The sequence below is a fragment of the Microcaecilia unicolor genome, chromosome 2 (genome assembly GCF_901765095.1).
Source record: "Microcaecilia unicolor chromosome 2, aMicUni1.1, whole genome shotgun sequence".
Taxonomy (NCBI): Eukaryota; Metazoa; Chordata; class Amphibia; order Gymnophiona; family Siphonopidae; genus Microcaecilia; species Microcaecilia unicolor.
In genome coordinates, this window is record NC_044032.1 from 279,584,361 (window position 1) to 279,604,263 (window position 19,903).

Here is a 19,903-nt window from a genome sequence, read left to right on the forward strand (position 1 = left end):
CCGCGGTTGTGGGGGCGGAGTCCTCTGGTCGGGGCTCAGCTAGACATTTGGCCCGGAGTTCGCCGATACCTCCAAAACGCCGGCGATACTCTCAGGACCGCTCCCGATCTGGGTATTCTGTCCCGAGGGTCTGAGATATTGGTCCATCGGGCCAAGAGGTAAGGGGGGAAGCGGCAGCGAAGCTCGAGCTGCCGTTTTCCCCCGTCTTTTCGGCATTATTTTTCCTTTACTAGGAAAACAGCTCCTCGATGTTCATAGGTACGGCAGCCATCTTGGATCCTCCTGTACCCCCTGGGGATTGGTTTGTATTTTGCTCTTTTTTTTTCTCTCATTGCATTGTTTACTGTTTTGCTACAAAAAAAAGCTGAACATAACACACAGTCCAAAACCATCTTGCATACATGTGAATACTGAAACCTTGGTGTACCACCTTATGGAGAGCCAGCTTCAGATCTGGGAGGGCTGTGGGTGGTCCAGTATCCCCCTTGTTGGAGGGGTGAAAAGGAAACCACCTCCAAATTAGAAGCTGTAGGTTCATGTGAAATACTCAGATGGTTCCTAAAGAACATTTGTGATCTAGCAGTCTATCCCAAATTCTTTCTACACTCTTCTCTTTCTCCCCCAGGCATAAGAGTGCTATCTCTACAGCACATCTGAAACCAGCCCACAAATAGCCCATGAGGAGTGGGGGGGGGGGGGGGGGGGGAGGATTGGTCTCCCTCATTACAAGCACAAATCAATGTGAGGAGCGGGGCGCACCCACCTCGTAGCAATGTGAAGAGCAGCGATAGCTCCTCCTCCCTCCCTTCTTCTGATGACCTCATCACTCTCCTATTGATCAACTTTGAAGCAGAATGAGACTTCCAAATTTGACCTACCGGTGCAGCTTCCCAAAAGTCGCAATCTGTGACTATTGTAAACTTCCTGCGGCTCCTTTAAAAAAAAAACCTCTGTCCAACCCTGTCTGAATGGCACTGTTGAACCTGTAGTAAAGGAAACCTAAGCTCAAGTCTAACACTAATGTTGTTATCCACCTGGGAACAAATGACCTGGCTAATAATACCCCACTTGCAGCACAGAGAGCTTTTCAGGAGCTGGGTATTAAATGCTTCGTCAACCAAGAGCAATTGTGGCACCGCTAGAGTGTCAGTGAGATGAGCTTCATCTGTTTTCTGTGTGGGGAAGGAAGGGAGTTTTTATGTTAGGGTCCATGTCCTTTCTTCCATGCAACAGGTTTGAGTGAATGAACTTGATGTATCCGAGGTTTTGAGCACTATGCAGGAGGTGAAATGCTGTCTTCCCATGCTTCTGGCTTTTATCCTTGTCAGCACTTGCATTGTAGAATATTTATAGTTTTACTTATCTCTAGGAAGATGTCTTGACAAAGTCTCTTCCAGGCCCACACTTCTTAGTGCCGTTTGCTTATTTCCATATTGTACTGGAGGGTTTTCCTCAGAACTGCACTCAACACTTGGGTTTCTGCTGCATTGTTTGTTTGTTTTTTAATTAAAATAAGATTTCCCTTGGGCTTGTGCAAGAGCTGTGTTGTTTCACACAGGTTGTTGCATAAATCCATCCAAACATGTGTGTTTTGTGGTTGTGAGAAACGTACAGATAAGAGTAGTTGTGGTAAAGAACCACGTTACCATTCACTGGGCTTGAGCAATAAGGAGAATTTTTTTTAAATTTAATTGAATTATAGAACAAAGCCATACAGATATTAAAGTTGGTCCTGAGCCATAATACTGATAAGTGTTTCTTGATATTTTATTCTTAATTTCTCAACTTTCTGGCTACAGGTTTACCCACCTGATATATCTATTCTCTAGACTTTACTGCTTATTGCTTAATTAATTTGTCCTGTGAATCAGTATTGTGGTGTAATTCTCTGTCTTCTAACTCAGACCCCCCCCCCCCAAAAAAAAAAAAAAAAAAAAAAGATAAAACCAAAAAGCTTTAAACTTTCTCTTCCTTTCTGCCTAGCTCTGATAGTAGTGAGCATAGGCTTTTCAAACTGTTTCTTCTTCACCCTGCTGACTTTTGCTGTAGCATTCTAACTGGCTACTGTACTGTGGACAAGTTCTTCCAAGTTATTTTCCATTACTAGTCCTAGGTTAAAAAAAAAAGCAGCTTTAGTCTTACAAGTGGCTTAATTTGTATTTACATTGATGAAACTGTTATATTTGAGAATATTTAGATTTCCAGGAGAAAAGGTAGTCTCTAGCTGAATTTTAACTATTGTATCACACTGAATTTGATTGTGTTAGCTTGCCCATCCTAGAGTACTTTTTTGATAGAGGATTTGGCAGACTCACTTTTCTACTCATATATAGACAACTCAAAAGTCATTAACATTACTTCTCAGTCACAGACAGGCAATTTTGAAGACTGTTACTACTATCATAGTACACCTGTTCATATCCATTTCAACCAGTCAAGATGACTCTTACTCTGTGTAATAATTGTGGTGCTTTAGTTCCAAGGCAAACCATCTGGAAGTTTAAAGCTTGTCCTATCTGTCTTCAGCTTGCTAGTATAAAACAGGAGCTCAGCAAATTAAAGCAGGATTTGGGTTCAATTAAAGCAGCTTCTGTTACTGCACAGAATCATACCAATTTCTCACCAATGCCTCAAAGAATAAACTTGCTAAGAATAGAGGGATCACATTACATAGACTACGACAAATTGCACAGAAGCATCCACCCTCACAACTGTTGCCCCTACAGAATTCTTTTGCTTCATTACAGCGCTGTGATGCTTCAGAAAATAGAACTGAGGTGGAACAAAAAGCAGTGAAAGTATCCCAAGAGAAAAGACACTCCCAAATCACTAATAAAGAATCTCATACCGGAAAACTGTTGCTGCTAGGGTATTCCACAGTTCAAGGGGCCATCAAAGTAAAATGCCTTCCAGGCTCCTCAGCTACCAGGAGTACCAGGCAAATACCGACTATAATCAGAGAAGAAGCTAAGGAATCTGACGCTGATGTTATCCACCTGGGAACAAATGGCCTGGCCAATAATACCCCACTTGCAGCTCAGAGAGCTTTTCAGGAGCTAGGAGAGGAGTTATTACCTTTGTACAAACAGTAGCTTTTTCTGAAATACTACCTACTTTTGGAGAGAAAAGTTTACAAAATACCGAGAATTTCAATGGGTGGCTCAAATCCTGGTGGTATTAAGAAGATTTCAGATACATAGGGGGATGGGGCAATATATGGAAAAACAAAAGACTATATTGTAATGATTGGCTGCACCTCACTGTGGCAGGAAAAAATTATTGGTGAGAAATTCAGACAATATGTTTCTAGGCATTTAAATTAGAAGGTGGGGGTGGCATATGGAGGTAGGTCATTTCCAGTGGTCACCCCCAGCTAAAGACAAGATGCAACAGTAGCAAAGAAAGCAATGAAAACAACAATCTTAACAAATCACTTTTTATCAACACAGCAGGAAGTGAGACTAAAGAAAAAACTAAACAGAAGATGAGACTGCCACTGAAATCTAGCTGGAAAGCAATGACCACAAATGCTCGCAAAGTTCATGATCTGCAAGCCTGATGTTAGAGGAAGACTTAGACATTGTTGCTATCACGGAGACATGCTTTAGTCATTCCCATGAATAGGATCTAAACTTACCAGGCTACAATCTATTTAGGAAGGATAGAGATGGTCATAAAGGTGGAGGAGTAGCTCTGTATGTGAGAAACAATATCACAGTGACTGAAATGCCAGGAGCCTGGGAAAGGAAGAAGCGATATGGATCACCTTGAAAAGAGGTGATGGAACCTTTAGATTGTAAGCTCTCTTGAGCAGGGACTGTCCTTCCCCATGTTTTAACTTGTACAGCGCTGCGTAACCCTAGTAGCGCTATAGAAATGCTAAGTAGTAGTAACCTCTATCCACATGGGTGTTGTCTACGGATCTCCGACACAATCGGAGGAACTAGATAAAGATCTGGTTACAGATATCCAAAAGATGGGAAAGAAAAGAGGGGTGCTGTTACTGGAGGACTTCAACCTGCTGGATACAGCTTAGAAAGTTTCCATCTGTGGAATCGAAAAGAAGTAGAGAGATCGTAGATGCCTTTCAAAGTGCTTTGCTCAGACAAATGGTGACAGAACCCACAAGGGAAGGAGTGATGGTGGATCTGGTGCTCACAATAGAGAAAGTGTATCTAATGTCCGAGTGGGGCACCAGTGATCATCAGACGGTTTGGTTTGATATAATAGCTAAAGTGGAGGACAGCCACTCAAAACTCAAAGTCCTGGATTTCAAACATGCTGATGTTAGTAAAATGGGGGAATACCTGAAGAAAGAGCTGATGGGCTGGGAGGACGTACGAGAAGTGGAAAGGCAGTTGTCCAGGCTGAAAGGAGCTATAAATAGGACTACTGGCCTTTATGTAAGGAGAGTAAATAAAAGCAAGAGAAAAAGGAAACCGAGGTTCTTCAAGCCAAGTGGCTGAGAAAATAAAAGCTAAAGAGTTGGCATTCATGAAATACAGAGAAACTCTAGAAGAGGAACACAGAAAGGAATACTGAATGAAACTGAAAGAAGCCAGAGAGACATTTGTCTGGCAGAAGCGCAAGCGGAAGAATAAATGACTAGAAATGTAAGGAGAGGCGACAAGAATTTTTTCAAGTACACTGGTGAAAGGAGGAAGACTAAAAGTGGAATTGTGAGACTGAAAGATGCCGTGAACGGGTGTGTGGTTAATGATGAGGAACAAGCAAAATGAGGAAGTTATAATGCCTTTGTATCGCTCCATGGTGCGACTGCACCTCGAATATTGTGTTCAATTCTGGTCACCGCATCTCAAAAAAGATATAGTGGAATTAGGAAAGGTGCAGAGAAGGGCGACAAAAATGATAAAGGGGATTGGACGACTTCCCTATGAGGAAAGACTAAAGCGGCTAGGGCTCTTCAGCTTGGAGAAAAGGTGACTGAGGGGGAGATATGATAAGAGGTCTTTAAAATAATGAGTGGAGTTGAACGGGTAGACATGAAGCATCTGTTTATGCTTTCCAAAAATACTAGGACTAGGGGGTATGCAATGAAGCTACAAAGTAGTAAATTTAAAACGAATCAGAGAAAATATTTCTTCACTCAAATTAAACTCTGGAATTCGTTGCCAGAGAATGTGGTAAAGGCGGTTAGCTTAGCAGAGTTTTTAAAAGGTTTGGACGGCTTCCTAAAGGAAAAGTCCATAGACCATTATTAAATTGGACTTCAGGAAAATCCACTATTTCTGGGATAAGCAGTATAAAATGTTTTTGTATTTTTGGGGGATCTTGCCAGGTATTTGTGACCTAGAGTGGCCACTGTTAGATACAGGATGCTGGACTTGATCGACCTTTGGTCTGTCTCAGTATGGAAATACGTATGTACTTTAGAACCATTCATGGAAGAAAGTGTTTTATGAACAGCTTGAAAATTTGAAGGTGGACAAAGCTATGGGACCAGACAGGATTCATCCCAGGATATTGAGGGAACTCGGAGAGGTTCTGGCGGCTCCTCTTAAAGATTTGTTTAATAAATTCTTGGAGACTGTTCTGTAGGTTTGGAGAAGAGCGGATGTGGTTCTTCTTTACAGAGAAGAAGCTGGTAATGAGGCCGATAAGCCTCACTTTGTTGTTTGGAAAAGTAATGGAAGTGATGATGAATGAAAGAATAGTAAATTTCCTGGAATTCAATAGGTTATAAGATCCAAGACAACATGGTTTTACCAAAAGGTAAATTGTGCCAAATGAATCTGATTGAATTCTTTTGGTGACCAGAGAATTGGATCGAGGATGTGTGCTAGATGTAATCTACTTGGATTTCAGCAAAGCCTTTGACACGGTTCCTCATAGGAGGCTCTTGAATAAAGTTGACAGACTGAAGCCCCGCCCAGCACATCCCAGGATGCACTGGGCAGGGCTAGGTGCCGCAATTTTCAAAGCAGCATTGGAAGAGGAAGGAGTGTGTTACTTCCTCCCCCTCCGTTACGGTACTGGAGGGAAGGGGGCCGCTAGACCACCAGATGGGGGAGGGCTTGCATTTGCGGCCCACTGAACCACCTGGGCTTTTTTTTGGGTGCAAGGGGGGTTGGGGCCAGTGTGAACTTGTGTTGGGGAGGGCGATCAAGGGGACTGGAGGTTCGCGGGACCTCATGCCCCTGTGTTGCTGGCTTGGGGGGGGGGGTCAGGTGTGGTGGGGAAACTCAGGTTCGGGCTCTATTTGGGGGATTGGGGGCTGGAGATTCACTGGATCTCCAGCCTACTGTGAACTTGGGTCGGGAGGACTGGAGGTCTGCCGGACCTCCAGCCCCCGTGTTAGGGTGTGGGGTTTCAGGTGGGGGGGGGGGGGCATTGGCCACCAGGGCCTACAGTTTGAGGGGAGTTTGGGGGTCCCATGGACCTCCAGCCCCATGTGTTGGACAGATCCGGGCTTTTGAAAGTCTGGATCTGTCAAACAAGTGGGGGAGGATTGCTCAAGCACAATCCTCCTGCACCTTTACCCTATGATCAGAGATAACGTGCTTAAATTTGCATGCTATTATCTCTGATCATAGGGGCGGTAAAGTCACGCTCTGTTCCAGCGCTATTTTTACAGCACTGTTTGGAACAGTGTGTGGGGCTTTTGATCATCTAGGTATCAGTGGGGTGACAGGGAAGTCTGTCTCAACCCCTGAAGACAATGGAGTAGTGAACCTGCAGTACCTCTGTGATGTACACTCCAGTGTGCCAAAAAGTACCCAACTTCACCAGCAGAAAACAGGAAAAAAAACATGGTCATGTCAGGGCTGTACAGACTGCTGGCAGGGATCCAAGCTGCAGCAGTACTGAAGGAGCTGACCCAGCACCAAATAAGATTGTAGGAAGTTGGTGGGGGATGGAAAGAAGGGGAGAAATTACAAAGGGAATTGAAGAGATGGGTAGAACACCTATATGTCAAAAGACAGAAATGCACATTTTCCCAGTTCACATCCCCCAGACATGGTCACATATAAGTTTTTTAAAAGGTGAAATAATCCACAAAAAGTATGCACACACCATCCCACAAAAACAGGTGTTCCATACAACCATACCCATCTACATGTACACAGTCCATGGCACCCTACTGAGGCATGCTTTGTCTTATCCTACTGAGTTCCCTACACAGACATGCCTGAGTTTGCAAATAGATAGGGAAATGTGCCATTGTGTCACAGTTGTAAAATGTGCACTTTTCAGTTTGTCTCCTTTATGTAAAGATTTTCATAGGAAATTTATGTAAAATGGAATCTTTAATGCGGGAGGAACTATATCTGATATGAGACAAATGATAGAGGCTGGCGGTATCTTACAGACTAACCAGTTTGACATTAAGTTTTGAGGAAAAGTATTCACTTGACAGATTCATCTGCAACTGATGTACTCTCTTGTCTTCGTGAACTCCAACCTCAAACTGGTTGCTCTTTAAGGTGATACCAGTTTCTAAGTCTGGATCAGCAGTATGACAAACATGGTCCCCCCTCTGGAAGTAGTCATCCGTAGCATCCATACCAGACCAGTCTAGAACATGTGGGTTATGCCTTCAACCAGCAGACTGAGGCAGAGAAACAAATTCTGTGTAATTTGCCCCAGGCAACCTTAGAATGCTCAATATGTCTCTGCCTCCAGTGGATGGAACTTCTAATCTGCTGGTGTGAGATTCTGGGCCAGTTAAAGAAGTGGTACCCAGTTGAGCAGGAGGTGCCTGATTTCAGGCTGTGCTCTTCTTTTTTTCTTTTTTTTTTCCCCTCCCCAATATAGAACTCTTTGATAGGAAGCATAGGAAGAAGAATCTGAGCTTCCTTTCCATAACCCTTCTGCCACCTTTTTTCTCCTTTGAAAGACAAAATAATTAAAACTTGCATTCCCCCTTCCTGCTTTAATTATTTCAGCTGGAAGAAATTCTTCTTACCTACAGGAAGTGGTTCATTGAGGATTCAATCCTTAGATGTTGGGGGGAGCCCTTTTGCCTAAGGCTGGACCTGAAGGAGATCGAGGAACTATCTGAATTGTTGCAAGGTTCTTTCATAGTTCACTTCATGTGCAGAGGCTACAGCACTGGCCTTGATTTCTGGCAGGGTCTGTAGTTCCTGAAAAGAATTACGGCCACACTAAATGTTAGGCCCCAGTGTTAGCTGCATTTAGGGCAGTCAGTGATGGGGTGCTGCTGAGACCTTCTGCTAATCGTAGGGAGGGCCTTACGATGAGTAGAAAAGTGTATTCAGTTTTGATGGGGTGTTTTTTTTTAATTAATTTATGTTTTTTTCTGTGTTTTGGCAGGCTCACAGTTTCCAGTCGGTCTTTGGAGGGACAGCAATTTTGAAATGCATTTCCCTAAAGCTTTTTATGTCTTAGTCCTTAGATTGGGCAAGTCTGATCACTAGGTTGTTGTGCAGGCCTACTAGGGATGCAGTTTTTGGGCATTTTAAAATATATATATATATATTTTTTTTTTTTCATTTTTTTAACTTAAATCCCTCATTTCTTCCCTTGGTAAATTTAGCTGAGGTTTCTTTCTCTCGCTAGTTATGCCTGTCATTAACTTGTTTTTTATAGTGTTTGGAGAATGGTAACATAAGAATTTCTGCATTCTCCATGACAGGCAGGCCATATTCTCACATGTGGGTGATGTCATCCACGTCTCCTGGTGCAGAGTGCTTTTAAGAAGTATATATGAATTAGAGCACATTCTAGCACACCCACCTTGCAATCACGAGTGCCTTTCTGCCCTCCATGAGAGCACAGCACCGTCAGTCTTTCTTCATCCACCGTGAGGAGAGAACGTGCTGTCCGCAGCTCCTCACAGCATCTGATGTGTGAGTTGATTTTTATTTTTGGCGTTTTACTTCTGTGCCTAGGCCATTAGATTTCCCCCACTTTTTGTTTTCTTATTGTAACCACATTCAGTGGGCCCTATTTATTTGTTACATTTGTATCCCACATTTTCCCACATATTTGCTGGCTCAGTGTGGCTTACATAATACCGTAGGCGTACACCAAGCCGGTAAAAAACAAATACAAAGTGGTATTATGGTAGAATAAGATACATGTGTTACAAACACATTTGGGAATTGTAGAGAGGAGGCCTGAGCTCCAGTCAGTCCCCGAAAAGTGTCAGTGCCAAGAGGGGAACTCTCCTTCAATGCAGGAGGTACTGGCGCAGTGGTCTCTGTGCAGCCAGGATCAACTGCTTGCATAGGCCCTGACAGTTTAGCAGGCTGTCTCTGACTTGAAGCCCTGGTTTTTACCAATATAGATCCTGGAAGAAAGCCTCGGCCTACCCTCGGGTAAACGCCGGGGCTTGGGGTCCCCCAGGTATTTCACAATTTTCTCCAGCTCCTCTCCAAATAACAGGTGGCCCCGAAAGGGAAGCTTCATCAGCCTGTGCTTAGAGGCCATGTCAACCGCCCAATGCCGTAGCCATAGAAGGTGGCGGGCCGCAACCGCCACAGACATCTGTTTAGCCGAAGCTCTGACCAGATCATAGAGGGCATCAGCCAAAAATGACAGGGCCGACTCCATCCGTGGTGCAACCTCAGCGAGGGACTCCGTACCATCCGCGGGCTGTTCCACTGCCTGTTGTAACCAAGACAGGCAGGCCCGGGCAGCATAGGATCTGCAAATAGATGCCCTTAAGGCGAGGCCCGAGATTTCAAAAGACCGTTTCAACGTGGATTCAAGCCGCCAGTCCTGCATGTCTTTCAGGGCAACCCCTCCCTCTATGGGGAGGGTGGTCCTCTTAGTCACCACCGTGACCAAAGTGTCCACTTTAGGCATCTCCAAAGGGGCCAAGTGCTCCTCACTTAGAGGGTAAAGCTGACCCATAGCCCTGGCCACTTTAAAAGGCCCATTGGGTTCAGACCATTGAGCTGAAATAAGCTCTTGGATGGAGTCATGCACAGGAAAGGCTCGAGCAGGCTTCTTAGCACTCGCCATCATCAGATTACCAGAGGAGGCCTCGCCCTTGGCAGGATCATCAATCGAGAGAGCCTGCAAGGCGCCAGAAATGAGTGCTGGCAGCTCATCGCAGTGGAAAATCCTCACCGCATTGGGATCATCCAGATCCAGTGGCAACCCGGCACTTTCCTCTGGCTCTTCAGACCATGAGGCCCTGCCAGAACCCTCAGAATCCACACCGCCCGACCATTGGGGGGGGGGGGGGGGGGAAGTGCGCCACTCTTCCACGGGGAATTTACCCGTCTATGTTTTGCGTCCTTTCAACGCTCGGGGGAATCAGCCAGCCACGGGCCATCAACACCCAGGGTGAAACCAGGTAGCAGCGCAGTGTCAGACACGTGCGGCAGAGCTCTTTTCAGCATGAAAGCTTTATGCATTAAAAGCACAAACTCCGGGGAGAAACACTCACCCTGACCCTCCGTCTCCGAATCAGGAGAAACGGGAACAGGAGCTCCTCTGGTAGCCTCTAACCGAGGCGTCCCCCTGCACTCAGACTCCTCCGCAACAGCGAGGGTTGAGGCATGCGGCACTTACAAAATGGCGCCCGCTGCTGGCTCCATTGAGCGGGAAGAATCATCGCTCGCCATGCTCGTACCAGCTCTAGTGTCTAAAGAGCTTGTCTTACAGAGCCCCACTGCTGACCTACGTTTACCACAACGGGAGCAGCGTTTAACTGCTTCAGCAGCCATCGTCTGACCGGACGGAATTATATAAGTAAAATGGCGGCTTCGCACCAAAACTTACCCTGATCGGAACGGCATCCGCGGGACTTCCCCGGAGGAGCTGGGCACCACTCTCACCTCAAAAGACCGAGTCATATGAGCTCTGGTCAAGCTGCATATGGAAAATAGCCTCAGAATAGCTATGCAGAACCAATGCATACTCTTTTTTTTTTTTTACGCTGTGAGGAAAGTTGAAGGCAGGCAGCAACAGAGGTACTCCGGTAGGCAGGGAAAGGGCAAACCTATATGCCTTCAAAGTGGGCACCACCAGCCACAACACCCCAGCTTCAACTGGCAAAAGCACAGGAGCCACCCCAGGCAGAATTTTTTCCAGGAGCTGAACAAGCTACGTCCACACCTGCTGGGAGATAGAGAAATACTGAAGGCAGATGGAGCTAGCTGTCCATAGAGCACTATGGTTTTTCAGTGTTTTCTATCTCCACCTGCTGGTAGGCGGACACATTGCCCGATTTCTAAGAGGGGCACTCCGCCCGCCGGTGCGGCTGCCGTGCCCGGCTTGGAACCTGGGGCTGGTGTTGAAGGCTCTCCAGGGTTCGCCGTTCGAGCCACTGAGGTGAGCTTCGGAGAAGGATGTGACTCTAAGACAGTCTTTTTGGTGGCCATGACCTCGGTGAGACGTGTGTCTGAGCTCCAGGCGCTGTCCTGTCGAGACCCCTTTCTGCAATTCTCAGAGTCCGGAGTAACGGTACGTATTGTTCCTTCCTTCCTGCCTAAGGTGGTTTCAATGTTTCACCTAAACCAGCCCATTTATCTGCCCTCCTTTACTAGAGAGGAGTTTCCGGAATCTTTTGAGCTGTTACATCTGCATGTTCACAGGGCTGTCTTGCAGTATCTGCAAATGTCAAATGACTTCAGGACCTCTGATCACCTTTTTGTCTTGTTGTCAGGTCCTCGAAGAGGGTCTCCGGCATCTAAGGCCACTATAACCCGTTGGCTCAAAGAAGTAATTTTTTCTGCATATCTGCTGTCAGGGCGGTCTCCGCCTGACGCTTTTAAAGCGCATTCCACGAGAGCGATTTCCTCCTCGTGGGCCAAAACAGGAGCACTCTCTCTTCAGGAGATCTGTAGTGCGGCTACTTGGGCTTCTAAGCTCTCCTTTGTCTGGCATTACAAGCTGGATGTTGCAGCAAAGCGGGACGCGCCGTTTGGAGCACAAGTGCTTGCTCGTGGAGTATCATCTTCCCGCCCTAACTAGGGAGTGCTTTGGTACATCCCATCAGTTAATGGATTCATCTGCTGCTGATGACAAGGAAGAGAAAATTAGGTTCTTACCTTTGTAATTTTCTTTCCTTTAGTCACAGCAGATGAATCCATGATCCCTCCCTGTTTGAATCTATTTTTTTGTTCAGTTTTTACTGTAGGCATGTTCCCTCATTGGGAGAAGTTGGAAAACAGTCTTCAGGATTTCTGTTTAATGATCTATTACAGGAGGTTGAGATCGTCCCTCCTTTGTGTGATTATTGCTCCTGGTCTGGGGCATTCGTTTGCTGTGAGGAAAGTTCATGTTATTCTACTTTGAGGATACACTCTGCTTTGGAAGTTTCAAATACTGAAGGCAGATGGAGCTAGCCGTTCATAGAGCACTATGGTTTTTCAGTATTCTCTATCTCCACCTGCTGGTAGGCGGACATAACCCATCAGTTAATGGATTCATCTGCTGTGACTAACGGAAAGAAAATTACCAAGGTAAGAACCCAATTTTCCCATCTCTTTCATGTACAGAAGTCATCTTAGTTCTGCAGAATCTCTTAAACTTTTTCATTCTAACTATGTTTCCATATTCCTGAAAGATTCAGTACCTTATATACTCTTCCTCTGTGTTATTGAAGATATTTTCTTCATAGGCAGGTAATTAAGATTCTTTTTATGTAATATTGCTTTCTTCTACTAATCTTGCTTTTCAGAGGCACTGGATTACATTTTGCATTCATGAGTAAGTTTGGTCCCCCGAGATGCCTCCAGTCTTCTACTCTTTTGGTTGGGCATACTCAGCCAGGGGTTGGAGTCCCACCCAGTTTGGGAACTGCTTTCCTACATCCCACCAACTCTGGACTGATATGGATGCTCTGGAAGAATACATTCTTAACTGATAATTTTCTGTCCTTTAGTCCTTCCAGACCAGTGCAGAAATCCTCCCTACTTGAATATTAATTAACATGCTTATGTTTTTATTTATGCTTCTACTACTACTACTACTATTTAACATTTCTAAAGAGCTACCAGGGTTCCGCAGCGCTGTACAATATAACAAAGAAGGACAGTCCCTGCTCAAAGGAGCTTACAATCTAAAGGACAAAAAAGTGCAGTCAATCAAATTGGGGGCAGTCTAGATTTCCTGGATAGAGGTACAATGGTTAGGTGCCGAAAGCGACATTGAAGAGGTGGGCTTTGAGCAAGGATTTGAAGATGGGCAGGGAGGGGGCTTGGCGTATGGGCTGAGGGAGTTTATTCCAAGCCTAGGGTGAGGCGAGGCAGAAAGGGCGGAGCCTGGAGTTGGCGGTGGTGGAGAAGGGTACTGAGAGGAGGGATTTGTCCTGTGAGCGGAGGTTACGGGTAGGAGCGTAAGGGGAGATGAGGGTAGAGAGGTAATGAGGGGCTGCAGATTGAGTGCATTTGTAGGTTAGTAGGAGAAGCTTGAACTGTATGCGGTACCTGATTGGAAGCCAGTGAAGTGACTTGAGGAGAGGGGTGATATGAGCACATCGGTCTAGGCGTAAGATAAGACGGGCAGCAGAGTTCTGAACGGATTGAAGGGGGGATAGATGGTTAAGTGGGAGGCCAGTGAGGAGTAGGTTGCAGTAGTCAAGGCGAGAGGTGATGAGAGAGTGGATGAGAGTTCGGGTGGTGTGCTCAGAGAGGAAGGGGTGAATTTTGCTGATGTTATAGAGAAAGAAGGGACAGGTCTTGGCTGTCTGCTGGATATGGGCAGAGAAAGAGAGGGAGGAGTCGAAGATGACCGAGGTTGCGGGCAGATGAGACGGGGAGGATGAGGGTGTCGTCGACTGAAATAGAGAGTGGAGGGAGAGGAGAAGTGGGTTTGGGTGGAAAGACAATGAGCTTGGTCTTGGCCATGTTCAGTTTCAGGTGGCGGTTGGACATCCAGGCAGCAATGTCGGATAAGTAGGCTGATACTTTGGCCTGGGTTTCCGCAGTGATGTCTGGTGTGGAGAGATAAAGCTGGGTGTCATCAGCATAAAGATGGTATTGGAACCCATGAGATGAGATCAGCGAGCCCAGGGAAGAGGTGTAAATTGAAAAAAGAAGGGGTCCAAGGACAGATCCCTGAGGAACTCCAACAGAGAGTGGGATGGGGGTGGAGGAAGATCCATGAGAATGTACTCTGAAGGTACGGTGGGAGAGATAAGAGGAGAACCAGGAGAGGACAGAGCCCTGGAACCCAAAAGAGGATAGTGCAGCAAGAAGTAAATTATGATTGACAGTGTCAAAAGCGGCAGATAGGTCGAGGAGGATGAGGATGGAGTAGTGACCTTTGGATTTGGCAAGGAACAGGTCATTACAGACTTTAGTGAGTGCCGTTTCTGTTGAGTGTAGAGGGCGAAAACCGGATTGAAGCGGATCGAGGATGGCATGAGAGGAGAGAAAATCAAGGCAGTGGCTGTGAACGGGTGCGTTCAAGTATCTTGGAGAGGAAGGGTAGGAGGGAGATGGGGTGGTAGTTGGAAAGACAGGTAGGGTCTAGTGATGGTTCTTTGAGAAGTGGTGTGACTACAGCATGCTTGAAGGTGTCAGGGACAGTTGCAGTGGAGAGAGAGAGAGAGGTTGAGGATATGACAGATGGGGAGGTGACAGTAGGAGAGATGGTATTTAGTAAGTTGGTGGGGATGGGATCAGAGGAACAGGCGGTGCATTTCGAGGAGGAAAGAAGGTGGGCGGTTTCCTCCTCGGTGATATCAGGAAAAGAGGAGAAGGAGGCCTGGGTTGGTTGGTTGAGGGAGTGGGTTAAAGGGTGAAGAGGAGGAGGTGGCTTGGTAGTGAATTCGAGGTTGATCTTTGCACCTTGTCACGGAAGTAGTCAGCTAGTGATTGAGGAGAGAGTGAGGGGGTGGGAGCAGAGGGCACTTTGAGGAGGGAGTTAAGGCTGGCGAAGAGACGACGACGGTTGGAGCCGAGAGAATTAGTCAATTGGGTGTAATAGTCCTGTTTGGTAAGGAATAGGGAGGACTGGAAGGAGGATAGCATGAATTTGTAATGAATGAAGTCAGTGTAGGTGCAAGATTTCCTCCAGAGGCGTTCGGCAGATCGGGCGCAGGAGCGAAGGTATCGGATGCAAGGGGTCAGCCATGGCTGGGGATTAGTACGCCTTGTGGGACGGGAGATGGATAGTGCAAGTGTGTCCAGAGCAGTGGAGAGAGTGGCATTGTAAGCAGAGACAGCCTTGTCGACAGACTCGGAGGACATGATGGAAAGGAGGAGATTAGAGATACAAGAGGATAAGGTGGGAGGGTCGAGAGCCTGGAGATTCCTGAAAGTAGTGGTTAGTGTTGGGCGGGACTGAGGGAGAGGGTGATGAAGTGTGAAGGTGATCAGGTGATGATCTGAGAGAGGAAGAGCAGAGGCACAAAAAAATGGAGGGTGAGCAGGTAGAGGAGAGGACGAGGTCAAGACAACGGCCAGTTTGGTCAGTAGGGGTGGTGGAACTCAGCTGGAGGTTGAAGGAGGATGTCCGAGTGAGGAACTGAGAAGCATAGGAGTCGGATGGGTCATCAGCGTGTATGTTAAAGTCTCCAAGAATGATGGACGGAGATGAGGGTTCAAGAAGAACGGAGAGCCAGGCATCGAAGTCGGTAAGGAAGGAAGGGAGGGACTTATCGGGGGGGGGGGGGGGCGGTAAATGACTGCAACTCTGAGTGGCAGCGGGTAGAATAGACGGATGGAGTGAACTTCAAAGGATGAGAAGCAGTGAGACTGCGGTAGGAGGCGGGGTTGAAAACTACAGGAGGGCGAAAGTAGAAACCAGACTCCTCCGCGGCCAACTGGTCGGGGAGTGTGGGAGAAAAGATAAACTCCATGGCACAGGGCCGCGACTGAGGCAGAGTCGTCGGGGGGGTGAGCCAGGTTTCAGTTAGGGCGAGCAGTTGGGAGGGAACGGGAGATGAAGAGATTGTAGGTGAAGGAAAGTTTGTTGCAGACCGAGCGGGCATTCCACAGGGCACACGTTTAAAGTGTTGCTGTTTTGCATTTCCTATAACTTGTTGGATTTGAGGCAATCCCTGACATACTTGAATTAGGTGTCAAATAAACAATCCACTCCTACCCTACCTGAAATAACATTTAATCATCTCTCTGACCTAAGTGCAACTTTCTTTACATTAGTCACCTTATTTTCTAACTCCTCTTACTCTCTTAGTTAACTATATGTTCTATCTTTTCTTAAACCCTATGCTGTCTACTAAAATGTTCTATTATAATTTATATTATTTTAATATCTTTACTGCTGCAATTGTCTATTGCTTATGTTTGATTTATTCTTACTCTACACCGCCTTGAGTGAATTCTTCCAAAAAGCCGGTATATAAATCCTAATAATAAATAAAAATAAACAGTGCCTTATTGGCAGTGATAATGGATGAATACAACATTTAACCGGTCATGTAAACATGAGTAGATTTGCTTGTTTATTAAAAATACTGGGCATTCTAAGACTCCAGTTGCCTTTAAGGAGAAAATCACGCAGAACAACTTCTGTGTGATTTGCTCCTTAAGGGCAACTGGAGTGTCAGAATGCTTTATTTCTCTGTCTCCATCTACTGATCAGTCATAGTCCACAGCTTCTGGACTGGTCTGGTAGGACTAATGGAAAGAAAATTGTCAGGTATGTCATAATTTCCCTCTTCTGGTCTGGGAGAATTCATATTCAAATACTGTAGAAGAGGAGACTGCTTAATGTGAAATAGAAACCAGGATGATGGTCTGGCTGATGTTTGCAGGGTGGGTTTTAAGGACTGCTGAAGTTCTTTCCTTGGGTGTTGAATTATTAAACTGTGTATTCCTTTGTCTCCAGGATTTTTGAAAAGCCGGGACCGGGCTCATATGAAGTTCTACTCCCTCTTGACCAAGACCCAGATTTTTATTCGGTTTATTGAAGAATTCAGTTTTGTCAGCGATAAGGATACTAGCTTTGCATTTTTTGATTATTGCATAGAAAAGGTAAAAATAACAATTTGTACAAGCAGCAGTCACACATGACTTGGGACTGGGGATTATTTTGTTAGTTATTAACTTTTTGGTGTCTTGTTCAGGGTGGAGGGAGGGGCTGATGAGTCAGTCACCTTATATCTGCCTTTTTCAGTGGCACAAACATATTTTGATTTTTGATCTATATGAATAAAAACAAACTTGAAGTCATTTAGTGGCCTGAATGACAAGTGGGTTGGTCTTAGTCCGGTGTTAAGTGAGCAGGAGCCTGTATCACATAGAAGATTACCATCTCTGCTGCCATTAAACTGCACCCTCATTTGCAGTTGCAGCAGAGGGGTCAAAAGATTGAAAAAGCCTCCCCACTCCCTCCCAAAATAGTCCCCTCCAGATCCTGGTTGAGGCATATGGCAGACGAGTGTAAGGGGTGCTTTATTCAGCCTGGAGAATTTTGGTACCTAATGCTGTCAGTTATGCACCTTCCAAGAGCATTAAACAATTACATTTTTAAAATGTATATTTGGGTGCTGTTTAGATATGAAAAGTATCCTTCAAACTGGGGCAATATTTCTTATTGTTTATATTAGGAGGAATCGCCTCGGAACCTTCTTGGGCAGACCTGTGCTCAGGTCATATTTTATCAGTGGCTGAAAAACCACCTAAAAATAATCTAAATGTATTTTTTAAATGTACACAGTGTCCTATCCAATCTGACTTAATAGAAGCAGGACTTTCAGTGTTCAAACTGCTTTCTCAATCCACCCGACAATGGCCAATGTTTCGCAGTAGAAATACTGGTGCCTCAGCGGATTCAATGGACCTCAATGTGCTATAAATACAAAACAAGCTGTTGTATATATCAAGATGAGATGATTGTGGAAATAGCAGTATTAAAGGCTTGTTTTGTCAGGTAGACTGAGAACACAGAACACTGAGTCCTGTTGCTATTAAGTCAGACTGGATAGAAGGACAGTATGTATATTTAAAAAAATAAGTTTAGATTTTTTTTAGGAAGTTTTTCAGCCAATGATAGAATATTACCTGAGCACAGTTCTGTGCAGAGAAGGTTCTGAGACTTTTCCTCCTAATATAAACAATAAGACATACATACTGGTTTGAAGGATTCCTTTTTGTTTTCTGTTCACATGCAATTCGAAGTTTTCTGTTTGATGTATAGCTATCTTTTGATACATTTCATTACTCACTAGTGATTTATTGTATGCTATTTATGTATGCTATGCCATGTCAGGACTGAGAGATCTGCATCCCATCAAGTGTAATTTGTGTATGAGGTTGTTTTATAGCAATACACATTCTATACAAGATTTCTGTCAGTCTTTTGCTGTGCAGAGACTGGAATGAGGGTTCACAGCAGCTTGAATAGGAACTGAAGGCAGTATTAAACCATGATAAACCTGTAGACATACAGGTGCCCCATATATTAGTCCTCCTAATCTCAGCAGCAGAAAACACACAAAATGAACACATAAACTTCAGCATTTCATACAATATACTGTTGTTTGCAAAGTATCTAAATGTATGTTCTTCCTTCTCCCTCCCCCACTAGCTGTTTCCTGATAAAACTGCAGAAAAGGGGGACAAGGTATTTGTATTTTTACGTTTGTAAACATCATGATGGGAGGTAAAAGGAGCATGGCGATTGTGTGTGTGTTTGTGGACATGTCATTAGTTTCTTGGTGGTATTAGCATTCTGGCTGCCGTCTTGCTGTGTTCTGAAACTTGTGTTTTGGGTTTTAGATTGATGTAGAGTCTGCTGAAGACACCAGGCTGATTGAGCTGGATGATTCTCAGAAGAGCGAACACACTGTCTTCATAATGCCACCAGAGCCGCCACCTGATGATGGGCAGGAGCCAGCCATAAAATACTGGTACAGTACCAAGAAAAAAAAAAGGGTTAGAGATGGGTCAAATTGAGATGCGTGAACAGATCAAATTCAGTTAGTCATTGGGAGGGGGTGGGGAGCTGTTGAGGTTTGGAGGAGAATGGACAGAAGCTTGTAATAATTGTTTTCTTTCACTGCAGACAAAATTAACATTTTAAAATAAAGATTATCTGCAGTATTCCATTCCCATTCCTTTAACCTATTCACCATCTATAACCTTTAAACTCCCTCTTTTCCAGAAGTAGTACTATAGTTATTTAACAAAGCAGATTGAACACGTCTGTGGAGATATTTAAGGGTCACCAAAGCATTCTGGAAATTGTATCACTCCCCCCCCCCTTTTTTTTTGGTTTGTTATTTGGGGGAACTAGGAAGGGAGAAGCTGCATCCGAAGAAACAGTAGCTCAGTGGATCAAAGAAGCTATTGCGTTGGCGTGTATTGCACATGACCGACTGATTCTGTCCTGGTCTGCAGACCTATTACAAGAAAACTCAGGTGTCAACTTGGGCCATTCATAGTCTGGTTCCTTCCCCAGGATATTTGTAAGGTTGCTTACCTGGTCATATTTACATTTCTTTGACAGAATAGGTTGTATGTTCAGGCAAGGCAGGGTGTGTGTTTTAGGAGACAGGGTTTTGAAGGCAGGCTTAACAGGGCTCCTCACTTACTTTTTGGTACTGGCTCCCTATCCGTTTTCGCATCCTGTTCAAACTTCTTCTACTAACCTATAAATGTACTCGCTCTGCTGCTCCCCAGTATCTCTCCACACTCGTCTTCCCTACACCCCTTCCCGTGCACTCCGCTCCATGGATAAATCCTTCTTATCTGTTCCCTTCTCCACTACTGCCAACTCCAGACTTCGCGCCTTCTGTCTCGCTGCACCCTACGCCTGGAATAAACTTCCTGAGCCCCTACATCTTGCCCCATCCTTGGCCACCTTTAAATCTAGACTGAAAGCCCACCTCTTTAACATTGCTTTTGACTCGTAACCACTCGCCTCCACCTACCCTCCTCTCTTCCTTCCCGTTCACATTAATTGATTTGATTTGCTTACTTTATTTATTTTTTGTCTATTAGATTGTAAGCTCTTTGAGCAGGGACTGTCTTTCTTCTATGTTTGTGCAGCG

At 45.1% G+C, this 19,903-nt stretch overlaps 1 protein-coding gene across 3 annotated transcripts in view; it reads left to right on the forward strand.

Moving 5' to 3' along the window:
- Positions 1-19,903, forward strand: part of DENND4C (DENN domain containing 4C) — a 300,829-nt gene that overhangs the window by 144,132 nt on the left and 136,794 nt on the right. For all 3 annotated transcript variants that reach the window (XM_030194208.1, XM_030194207.1, XM_030194209.1), the window contains exons 14-16: positions 16,738-16,883; positions 18,439-18,474; positions 18,630-18,760. In XM_030194208.1, coding sequence (XP_030050068.1) covers positions 16,738-16,883; positions 18,439-18,474; positions 18,630-18,760 — 313 coding nt within the window. The remainder of the gene's footprint in view (positions 1-16,737; positions 16,884-18,438; positions 18,475-18,629; positions 18,761-19,903) is intronic.